Genomic DNA, 12,691 nt, shown 5'->3' on the forward strand with positions numbered 1-12,691 from the left:
AAATAATTAGGAGAATTATTTTGCTATATTATAACTGGCCAATAAGTATATATCTGCCATTTTTTCTTATATTATTCTATTTATCATATATACAAATAATATACAATAGTCGCGCTTAATACAAGTAATATTAAAATCTAAATCTTAATAATGTTATAGTAATAGTTATATGAATAGAAACTTGACTGTGTGTCTATAATCCTTCACTGTGCGCTAGCGCGTTGCACACACTGGAATATAAATACATCTTTATATAAAATCTGTATAATCTATACGTGCCACGCTCTGTAAGTATTATATATATCTTCTCTTTTAATCACAAAAGATACAAATGTTTATAACCACTACACAAGCAGGGGGCCTTGGGCGGTATCACTCTGGCAGTATCTTTTCATATATATACGGATATATCTGATTTATTCGTTTTTGTTAAACGACAAATCAGGTTTATCGCTAGATTGTATAAGAAGATATACAGAATTTATTTTCGCATGCTGAATTATTGCAATTGCGATCATAATTGTTCCGTGCAAATAATAAGTTTAAGCGCGCCTGTACATAATTATTCTGCAATATATTTCTCCCATGAAAAGTTTTGATTCTTCCTCTCCTTATGTAAGATTTGATTATACATGGATTATATAGTGCACGATTTTTTAAGGCCTTGCGTAAATATTGCTATTAACTTTCTGCAGAATTTAAATCTTTCGCTCTTCACAACCGACATATTTTCTGAAAAATATTTTATCACGAATATCATATAATGAAAAGTTTACTTAGCGACAATAACCGATAAAGTTTTCCGCCGCAAATCGATAATAATAGTAAGTGTAATTGTAAAAAACATATAAAAATATATTAACCTAATGAAAATAGTTCACACGTATACATCATACAAAAATGTAACTGTTTATAGCAAGTCAATCCAAAATACACATATATCAATATCAATACGTATCAAAATGTGAAAATAAATTCTATATGTGAAAATATGTTGATGTATCTTCAGAGGTTGGCAACATTAAAAAAACGTAGAAAATTTACCTTTCTTCTGCTCGTCAAGATTTTAAATCTTGTCTAAAATAAAAAATTGTGATGTAAAAATTTCTTTTTAGTAAACAAAATTTTTCAAATAATACACTTTACATATTGAATTTATCATGCAAAATTAAATAGATATGCATATGTAACATTTCTACATATAATGTTAGGATTTTTTCAAAACAATAGGATTATTAGACTTTGAAGAGCTATGTAAAACAATCACATGTCTTTCGTTTTATCTTGCATTTTATATCTATAATCTCTTTCTTTTTATCTCGGGAGATACATCACGTGTATTATTAAATTTCCAGTGTGAAGCCCGATATCCCCTAGTTTTATTCACTTCCGTCTGTTACTACAATCTAAAGGAAAGGAACACTATATGCATAATATCCATCAATAGGCGAGATATTCCCAACAGATGAATACCTTACTTATTTCGATTAAAATTATTTACAAAAGTAGGTCTGTACAGTTATCTTTTTCTTGCGACAGGTCTATCATAACCTTGTATGCAAATAGACCGGTCTTCGAGCACAAAGATCTCATTGCAAGAACAGCAAATTTAAATGCGTAATTTATAAATTTAATTGCGATGTTTAAATGAGTACAGCATAATTCTTCTCTCAAGTAAATATTCGAAACGATTTAAACTAAAAGTTTTCATTCTATTAAATAGTTAATACATATTAAAATACATACTATATATATAGAAAAATGCACTTTTAAAATAGGCTCAAAATATTAATGAATTTTTAATAAGCATTTTCCATCGATCATTATCACCTTCATAATGGCTTGTAACATAATCTGAGAAAATAATTATGCCACAACACTAGTAATTTAAAATGCGATTTCAAAACCATTTCTAGAATATTTTCTTGTTTTATTGTTAAACACACTTATAAAAAATTTATAGCAAATTCGGTTGGACTAATGCATTACAGATAATTATAAAAAAATTTATATTATAAGCATAATTAATAAAAACATTAAGATAATTAATATTAATACGGCGAGTTATCATTTATTGAAGAGCAATAATAATAGCTCTTAATATTAATAATTTTATTTCTTTTATCATGCTATTATTATGCTATTATAAATTTGTGCACAATAATCTTTTATATGCATCAGTAGTGTGCACTAGCATCCGAATCGCTAATATTTTTCATAATATATAATAATATAATATGGATAGAAAAAAAGTAAAGTGCTGTTTATGCAATAATATCTTTATCGCAAGTACTAGTAAGGTGTTTACATTAAAAATTTCTAATCCTAGCACTTTAACCTTAGTTTCAATAGGAATATTATAATTATAACTAATATTATTTGTACCATTGATTAGGTGAGAGCACCTAGTGACCCCGATAAAATTTAAATTTCTTCATCGCAAATGCTCGCATCTAATAGACTTTCGAGTAGTCTTTTCTCGTATCAGAGAATCAGAAATTGGATATTTTGCGCAATTCGTTTGAGCTCATGAGAACCTTGACAAATTTGCACAAAAATAGCCAGAATGAGATGCAATGAGATGTATCTCTATTCTCTCATCACGTTATTACAAAGTGGGCAGGGGTCATAGTTTGATTACATCTTTACAAGATATCCACTCGCCTCTTATTTCTCTTCTTTTTCTTCTTATTCAAAGAGTGCCAATATGTCATCGCTGGATGAAGGGTTACCACTGCTAGCGCCACTACTAGGCGGAGTGTTTAGATCCGGTGGATCTAGATACGAGAGCAGTTCCATTGCGTCCACATTGTCTGGCAAGAGCTGTAATAACAGACAATATGTTGTTGAATGAATTTTTTAATATGCTTTATAATCGAATTTAAGAGATATTTTGATTTACCACAACAGATATGATGCAATTATTTGACACGAGGGAATATACTTACATTTAATGCCTCTTGACCGGTACCTTCCCCTTCTATAACTGCAGCAGGATCAAAATTCAAATCCGATGGTATGTCGGTCGCGGTGTCATTATTTATATTCGTATTGCCGGAAGTATTATGATTTCCCGTAGATTCTTGCGATGCAGGCGGGACGCTCGGCGGGCCGCTGGTTCCACCAGCCGGCGTATGAGGGGTAGATTGCGGAGTGTGTGGTGTATGTGGGGTATGCGGCATCTGTAATATACATATATATAATCAATGTCACATATACACATTTAACATTGTCGAATTTTACCATCATTTCCTTGTATCTATATCACTATTATAGTTAGAATACAATCGATATATTGCAGCGAAACATACCTGATCGTTGAGCGATTTCTCCATAGCATTGAGAGGATCTAAAGAATTAACGGATTCATTTAAGTGCGACAATGGACCAGCTCCACTGACATAATCATTATTGCCGATAGTATTTGTCCCAGAGTTTATCTCGTATGTTCCACCCGACGTGTTCCGGTGGTTTATGCTATTATTCGCATATGTGGAAGATGCATTGTTTATCATCGAGCCGCTCACAATACTGTTCATATCGGGAGGTATATAAGGACTCATAGCTTGATTCATGTCCCAATTGTTCATAGTCGGCATATTCATACTGCCCGGCGACATAGCCTTGGTCGTTCTCTTACAATCGTTTTCTTCCTCGGACTTAATACCAGTTAAGTTCTTCGCGGGTTTCCAATTAGCGAGCGAGTCTATCGTTACCTCCTCAACTTCCGTGGCATTTAATGTATTCAAAATACTCCACATATATTGATCAATTTCTAAGCCTTCTAGCTGCGCAGGTTTCCTGTAAAAAATATATAATAATTTATTTGTGTTTATTTTTTCCTGGCAGTATTCCCTGCGATTTAATCATACTTACTTGCATACTGGACACCTCCAACTACCTCGTTCACAGTTCAATTGCAAATATGATTCCAAATCAAAACACTTTATATGTTGGCACTCGTGTCCTCTAGCTGGCAGTGTAATGCGTTTGAAAGTGATAGGACATTTTAAAGGTACCTAAAAATAACATGATAACACATGATTCTTTTCTCTTAAATCATAATTAATATATCGCATTAGAATTTCGGAATCAAACAAACATTGCAAAATATCTTTGTAAATTTTACCTTTAGTGCTGTTTGTTCCACTACATCTTTCTCCGACTGTATACCATTGTTCGTCAATGTACTATTGAAATTTCTTTTGATTTTTGTTACACAATGCTCTGCCGTCAAGAGCCTTTTACGTAATAATCCGTGTAATACACTTCGTATACTAGGCCGATGGACCAATTGCAGTACGAATAGATGCGACTGTAAATGGTCATTCATCTACATACATAAACAGGCAGCCAAAAAAAAAAAAATTTAAAAAAATTAAAAAAAAATTTTTTTTAAATAAATAAATATTTTATGTTCGGATGTCGGATAAATAATGTATAAGTTTTTACAGATAAGATATTCGATTAACCACATGAGATGACTATTTACATAAAGCGAAAATTGTTTTCGAAAATCATCGAGAGAATATCTCTTTATTTTTGAAATTATGTAAATGCCAAAAAAATAATTTAATTATTGATGTCCTCGAACTTACACAACAGCATGCAGATACGGTAATCTGAATTGTGTTCCTTCCTGGTTGACAGACGTCTTTCAAGTAGAGCGGCTTGTGGGAAGTCTTATTCTCCCCGCGATCGATCACGAGAGGAGTCGCGTTAACAGAGACTTGCACACTCGCCGGCCAATTGGTATTCATTAGGCTGTCCTCATGATGGAAACATTTGAGCTGCAACTCAAGATCCGACCGCCACGCTAGCGTTTGATGTACCGTGGGCTTCAGTTGAAATACGTGATTGCTAACAGCCAAATTGTGCTCTAGACGGAAGGGCGGAAGAATAATGCCATCTCTCACGGGGAATGTTAATCTCAATTCATCATCTGGAATAAATGATAGCATTTACATGCATATAATATATTGTATCAAAATCAAAAAAGTAAATAAAGTATCTAAATATATACTCACTACTTTGAATATTGACCGGCGATTTTATTTCATTGAAATTAGGTTTATCCGGATTTGGACTGATGTAAGGCGGCATGCTAGTGGCGGGTGTTAACGGAGGCGTCGGATTGCCAGGAATGGGACTGTGCTGATAATTCACATTGCCTCCATTCGCCGATCTCATTGACGCTACATCCTGCTGATATTGACTGGTCGCTACGGTGGACGCGCCGTACGACGCGTTAGCGCCGACGTATCCCGTGTTCGGTTGATGACCGACGAATTGATTGCTGACGGAGGAGGGTGGGACCATGCAAACACCATTATTGCCGTAGCTATATTGGTTTGCGGCGGCCGTCTGAGATGCGGTATTATAAGCCGGCGCTGTTTGTCTCATATTCGTCCCTCGTATCATTGCGCCGGGCCCAAAACCGGCCGCCGTGGGATGCATGTTTTGCATAGGCTGATACTGCTGCTGAAAGTTCGGCCTCACCGCAGTAGGATAGTTGTTCGAGTATTGCGACGCTGTCATGCTATTGAAGCTCTGCTGCATAGCCGCAGGATTCTGATTCGAGTACGGAACTTGTTGCCGCTTTTGTGTCATGTGCATGGTCGCGTTTGGATAGGGTGCTAGTCTTCGCGGATAGGCTTGATGTGGCTGACCCTAAAAGCATGAAAATCTATGTTATGCAAAAGAGCAATGCAAAGGAGAAGAAACACGCCTTCTTTCAATCAAAAATAATTTAAGTATGAAAAATTTATGATAAACGATACAAAATATTCTAATAGTACGTGATGCTTTATGTAACAGAGATATATAAAAGTAGAGAAATCTAACTCATGAGTTATGGTCTTTTAGCGAATCATATGGTAGAACAAAAAAAAAATGTAGTTAAATATATTTATATCAGCCTAAACATACCTGCAGCTTGTTCATCTGCATGTTATTGGGTCCCATCATGTTGTTCATAGCCATGTTACCCATGTTGCTCATGGAGTTCATAGGTGTCATTCCGTTCATAGCATTCATACTATTCATACCGTTCATGCCTCCCATTGTCATAGGATTCATCGAGTTCATGCCACTCATACTGTTCATCGAATTCATGGAATTCATAGTGTGCATCGGGCTCATCGTGCCCATGCCATTAAAGTTGTTCATCGCGACTGGCCCCATTCCTGCCATTGGTCCTCTTTGGCCGTACCCCAAATTGTACGGTTGGGGGGGCATTCCGTGTTGGCTCTGCATCTAGTAACAATCGACACATTTTCATTTAGAAGTTCAAAAATTCTAAACAAAGTGAAAAATCACCTCACGCGAGAGGCGCGGAATTTCACGAAATGTACAGATGTTAAAGTAACAACATTTTGTTACGTAATTATAAGAAAATAATTTTCTTACGAATAATCTTTTTTTAATGAATAATAACTTAATAAATCACAATGAGAACTATAAGTATATATAAAAAATTCATCTGTTTAGCATTACTTATCGAATCCTTGAAACAAAAAAGCTGAATATTCATAGTAAATAATAATAAAAATGAAAATTAGCCATCATAATAAAAAGATTGCATTAGAACAGAAAGAAATGTCTAACATTTTTTTCTCCTTTAACTTTTTTTTTTTTAATAACGTATTAGGATAAAATATAAATTTTTCTCCATACATTATATTTCTCTTGATTTTACTAAAAAAGAATGACAATGAAAACGTTTGTAAGAAATGATGTATCGATTTCATCAATTCGTGTTACCTTACTATACTTTAGATGATATAAACGCTCTATGTAACGTATGAATCAGGATTCTCCCTAGTCGCGTCATTGATAACGTCATGAGAGCTCGTCAAACATTTACTTGATTGAATTGCGCGGGGATATCCTGGCGGTCCTGCATGGCCACCACGCTGGCAGTGGCGGTGGCCGTAGCGGAGGCAGCTGCTACCATCGCCGCGACGCGAAGTGGCGAACCACCCCTGCCGTTTTGGGGTGGCACTGTACTATGATAGCCGGATGATAATGGCTGCACCCCGACGCCGATCACCGCCGTTGTTGATAGAGTCGTATCAGCGCCAATCCTCGGAGAAAAAAAACTTTCTCTATACACGACAACCAGGTCTTCACGAGGTAGATGCGAACGCGTTTATTGGCGCACTGAAACAGAAAGCATGACTCATCTTAACACCCTCCGTGAGATAAAATTATCTTTTTGGAGAATCACAGTGTATTGGTGATCATTATAGAAATAACTGCGTTAGAAACTGCGAAGTTGGCGTATCAAGCGAGTAATAAAGTATGATGCAACCGATTGACGTTTCATCTCTATATTTTAGTATTCCCTTTCTACAACTTTAATAGTAAAATATATTCTAATATTTTAATTATGTATATATAATTTATATAGCTATTTTAATTGTTCAATATAGAAAATCATTGTCTAAATAATTATAATAAAATAATTATAATAAAAAATATATAGGGATTATCGAAATTAATTATTTTTATTACATAGAATTTTCACTCAAGTTTTTCGTAATAAAAATTAAATATATATATATATATTAAATGTATTTTATATATTAAATTAAATATTTGTATATTTTGATGCATTTAATGAAGTAGTAATAAAAAAATTATTTATTATCCCATCTTTAATATTAAGCAATATAATATCTGTAGATTAATAGTTATTACAACATCACATTTAAAACGATCGGATTTACAAATGACATAATGCGCAATGAATGATAATACATCGTCAATCAAGACTGTCAAGAGTTTAAATGGCAGTGTGAACTTTTGCATTTGCAACAGAAAAGTGGTTACCATTTGCCAAGTCAAGATCATACTCGTGCGATCAATTCTTGGAGGAATAGATTTCCGTCAATCGATATATATAGTCTGTATTTGGCATATTGCATGCATCTTTATTTCATAACCGACAACGTATTAATAACACATGCTGGAATCATTCACGATACTTAAATAATTTGACAAGGTCATATTTCTTGCTCGATATTTCGCTTCGTGTAAATAAATTTCAGTTTTCAGGACAGTTATATACAATAAGAATTGAAGATTTTATTTTATTATAAGTATTTATACTTATAGTTTGTCGGATAAAGAAAATATAAAAAAGAAAAAAAAGAAATTTGTTGTTACATGTATATATTATATGTATATATTATACCTCGATATTACTCATATTAGAAACAATCATCAATAATATTAAATTCTTAGAAAAAAAAGAGATTTTATTTTTGGAAAAGAACATTCCTATAAATTGTGACTTGGGAAAGTCACAATTATTTTCAAAAAAGTATGCTATATTTATAATCAATTCTAAATAAAAAAATAATGATAAACTTTCTTCATTTACATAATTTTAATAACAATGTTCCCACAATCAATGCAGTCACATTCGTTCATCTAACTTTTGTCGATATTTTTTTTTCTAACGCCATTCAGTAGCATCGCAATACCAACAATATTCAAATGAATAAAATCATCGATTCTTTTAAAGACGACCATCCCTATAACGCGTACATACCCCGAAGGAGCGAGGCGAGCGGTGCCGAATCCCGGCATGCCGTATTCCCAGCTGGCCACGCTGGCGGCGCGTAGCCCCCATTGCTTTTCTGTGGGAAATGCACGTGCTCGCTATTCACACACCGCTCCGCATCGTGTCGTGTCGTGTCGCGCGCGCGTTCATAATACGTGCCTTACCCCCGCGCGGCTGCCGCAAACACGGACGGCCGTGCGAGAACCCGGCGGGAAGCGGAGCTCTCCTCCACCGATGCACGATTTCCGATGGTCTCGGACGTTACACCACGCCACAGGATACTCGTACTTTGCGCGAGAAGGCTCGTCGCGAACACAAGGAAACGAAAGAATGAGATACGCGCGAGTAAGCACTCGGGGCGAAACATAATAGAGAGATCCTTTGACAACTTGAAAATTCCCTAAATTTTAATCAAGAATCTTGTAAATTTATATCTGTTCCTCTTAATCGCAAATATATTTTATCTTATAATGCTAGTAAACAAATTGAAAGAGAGAAATAGATTAAAAGAAAGATTTTAAATTTATTATATTATCTGCTATAAAAATATACTGAACAAAATTTGTTGTGATTACATTATGAAATAACAGGTAGAATTTTTAGAAAAGTCCAGATCGTGAAAAAAATATATGGCTGAGAAAAAAAAATGCTACAGTTCCAAAGGACATTCTAGAGAGTACTGTCTAGAAGGGGATCCCCTCCAATTGAAATGTTTGGATCAATAACATAAGTCATACGAGCACGTTGAATAGAGGTAGAGGTTTTATACGACTTTCTCTCACACGATCCGTGTTATTCCTTCGAATCTATTCTTTGAAAGGAATAAAATGCGTCTTAAACTCAAAATGCAGCGAAATGCAGCGTACGCAAATCGTACATTTGAATCCGATACGAATGAATTTTTTGTCATCTACGAATATCTACGCACGTTTCTCAAATCGCGACGGAAATTACTGGTTGCGCTAACAGATTCCCGAGAGCGCAGCAATTGTTGCATGGTAACTATAATAAATGTTACCACAGAGAGAGACGAGCAAGCGCGTGTAAGAGAATGTCTGCGATATCGGATTACCACGTGCGTACGGTGAGTTTTGCGCGTGCCCGCAGACAACGCCGTAATGCTGGCTTTGCGCAAAAGCAGATACGCGTCGCGGATTCTTATCTGGCATTACTTGATTTTTCGTCTGCATAAACTTTCATGTGTATCTGTGCGATTACACGACATATCGATCGACACTTATATTTATAAATCACCGGATGTTTTCTTGACCATGAATACGAAATAAGAAAATAAACTAGGAAGAGAAAAATAACAATTTTAATCACAATTAATATATCGATAGTTACAAAGTTATTAAATGAATGTGATGATCATTAATCTTTTAAAAAAAAAATAGATAAGAAAAGTTTTTACATTTTACATTTTTTTACATAATTTTATAAATTAAGCATAATTAAAATAATTTTAATTAATATTTATCACAAATGTGACGTACTAAGGACTTTTTAACGTTATTAAAAAAATTAATCAATATACGATATTTTTACTGTAATATTATCTATATATTGTTTATCGTTCCAAATTTATTTTTTACTTCTACCTGCACGTAACATCGGTGAATGAGATTGGAAAGTAAGTCGGATTTTAAGTCGTGAGATCTCATTCGTAGACTCGCTTCCACTCACTTGAGCTTAGTGTACTAACATTCTTAGTCGCTTGAAAGCAGTTTTCTTATGCTTAGTCATACTTTCTCTGTACAATTTTTTTTTTTTTAAATTTAATCCAATATACTTGTACACACTCTGACAATGAAAAATGCAAGAGTAATCTATTTAATACGCTTTTTTGATTAATTAAAAAGCCAAACCATAAATCCCTTTGGTTCGAAGTTCTTTAAAAGCTTTTCTATTATAAAAAAAATCATTTAAAAACTCTGAATGAAAGTATAATTGTGGTATTATAATGATACATAACTATTTCACATTTTATACAAATGTAATGCAATCGATTATGAGAACAATGCTATTGTTGAACGTAAAATAATGGACTGATTCGATAAGATATGGATTTGCGTTTTTGGAATTTCTGATAAGATAATGAGTCTCTCCTGTCTAATAAAAAATTCAGATAATATTTATACATATATATTCTTCAGACAAATACACACCCCATCCAATTCTTCAAGTTCAGCAGATTATTCGCCGCTTGCGTTCACAACAAAGTCTTATCTGCACTTGATAATTATTAATAGAGTGCTCGAGGGAATCGATATCTCGAGTATATTTAATCGAATCTTTCGAATGTCGCGTGTCTAATGGATTAACGTTGTCGCACTCGTCGATAGAAAATCACGTCTATTTCGTCAACTTTTCAAGAGCATCATAAATCAGATGTTTTTCTTTTTTTGACAGATTTACCGTTGGTTCTTTCCACAGGTTGGCGATTTATTTTACCTCTGCTTTTAAGTGGTAAATAAATGTGTGCGCGATGAAACGCACGAAGATAAACAAAATCGGATTCTTCAGCGAACATAACATATCCAGACGCATTATGTCAATCATTTGCAAAGCAATTTTTTCATTATATATTTGCGAGAACTTGAGAGAAGCCGAAGCCGCCCGCCCCCCTCCCCTCTCTCTTTCTCTCTCTTTTTTTTTCGTCACAGATTGGCACAAAGAAGTTTCTCCGCACACGCGCTGTCCTCGAGACGCGATTATGACGCTCGAACAAAAACAAATTTAATAGTCTCTTCGTTCAATACAGCGTGGCGGGTACGGGAGCACGGGCACACACGACGCACGTACGCGCGTCTGTGATCTAGCAGGAGGGGGCGAGAGAATCAGGGACGTTCAACAGCCTAGGAAAATGTTGGGGAGACCGATCGATCGATTAACACGTGCGCTTTAAATGTTTGGGAACCTCATACAAAGTATTCGCAGCGATGATCACAAGCGACGTTACTAACAAGACTTGATATTATAGGTTTCGTAAACCAAATAAAAGTGATTTTAACCGATTGCCGATATAACTTTAACAATAATTCAATTGATATTCAACCTTAACAATCACCCTCTGCGATATCTAATAGCCTCGACATTCTGTTTATAATTTCGCAATTAATCGAAAGCCAATTCTCTTGTGTTTGTTTGCATTTACAAAGATTTAAGTCATATAAATGCAATTCAAAATTTTAAAGGCAATGTCAATGTTGAATTTTTATGACAAGAGCTATACAAGAATTTGATTTCAAACATATCAAAGTATGACGAATAAAGGCGTCCATTATTGCACCTTACATATTGTTTGAATGATTGCAAACATTGTATGCAGCTTTATTCGATAAATGCGTTGCCCTATATCGTACACTCATCATTCTCCCATATCAATGTATAACATTTTCGATCAGAAAATAATTTTCACTCAATCGCGTCTAGCGTATAATATTCCGTTTGTCACCCGTGCATGTTCGACGTTTATCCTCCCCAATCTGCCAAGCAACGTGGGGCGCGCAGCGCACGCATTTTTCGTGTAACGTACACGCATACGCGAGAAGGCCATACATACAAATATCCAGATATAGCGCGCACAGAGAAGGAGCGATTCGGAGGTTGACGTCATTCACGTCCCACCCCCTTTAAATTCATGCTGAATACACGACCGACCCAGCCTCTGCCTTTTCCCTTCGTTTCTCTTTTCTCTTCCCGCTGCTGCTTTCCGTCCTCTCCGCTCTCCACCGCTCCATCATTCGACGGTAAGAGAGAGAAAGCTAGAGAGAGAGAGAGAGAGAGAGAGAGAGAGAGAGAAAAAAAGGGGGCAGGGGAGGTGAGGAGAGTGAACCCCTCTGTAGATCCCGCAACGGGTTTCTATTCTCGGATGTCAATATTTCGTCAACTAGAGCCCACTCGGCGCGCAACAAAAGGCTCCGGGTACAGCCGTTGCCGTGCCGTGTGAGAAAGAAAGAGACAGAATAAACGCGTGTGCGTGTATGCGTTTTATAAGAGGCTGCGATGCACGCAGCGCGCGGAGGAAAGGCGCGCCCGCGCGCAGGGGGATCCAAGTGCCCCGGGATATTGCGTAAGGGTGAAGCATTTCGGGTGCGTTAAAGCGTAATTCTGTCGGAG

At 35.6% G+C, this 12,691-nt stretch overlaps 1 protein-coding gene across 3 annotated transcripts in view; it reads right to left on the reverse strand.

Annotated features, from left to right (window-relative positions):
- Window positions 1-1,227: 1,227 nt before the first annotated feature.
- The window catches only part of LOC126857233 (zinc finger MIZ domain-containing protein 1), a 31,744-nt gene continuing 20,280 nt past the window's right edge, over window positions 1,228-12,691 (reverse strand). Inside the window, exons 2-10 of one of the 3 annotated variants that reach the window (XM_050606457.1) lie at window positions 6,866-7,161; window positions 5,929-6,255; window positions 5,028-5,670; window positions 4,599-4,942; window positions 4,130-4,333; window positions 3,877-4,019; window positions 3,312-3,801; window positions 2,949-3,182; window positions 1,228-2,823 (exon numbers count right to left, since the gene is read on the reverse strand). In XM_050606457.1, coding sequence (XP_050462414.1) covers window positions 2,689-2,823; window positions 2,949-3,182; window positions 3,312-3,801; window positions 3,877-4,019; window positions 4,130-4,333; window positions 4,599-4,942; window positions 5,028-5,670; window positions 5,929-6,255; window positions 6,866-6,955 — 2,610 coding nt within the window. In that variant the 5' untranslated portion in view covers window positions 6,956-7,161 and the 3' untranslated portion in view covers window positions 1,228-2,688. Of the gene's footprint in view, window positions 2,824-2,948; window positions 3,183-3,311; window positions 3,802-3,876; window positions 4,020-4,129; window positions 4,334-4,598; window positions 4,943-5,027; window positions 5,671-5,928; window positions 6,256-6,762; window positions 7,162-12,691 lie in introns of all 3 variants that reach the window. The other 2 variants (XM_050606465.1, XM_050606474.1) reach the window with 2 other exon arrangements.

The sequence above is a fragment of the Cataglyphis hispanica genome, chromosome 2 (genome assembly GCF_021464435.1).
Source record: "Cataglyphis hispanica isolate Lineage 1 chromosome 2, ULB_Chis1_1.0, whole genome shotgun sequence".
In the NCBI taxonomy this organism is placed as follows: domain Eukaryota; kingdom Metazoa; phylum Arthropoda; class Insecta; order Hymenoptera; family Formicidae; genus Cataglyphis; species Cataglyphis hispanica.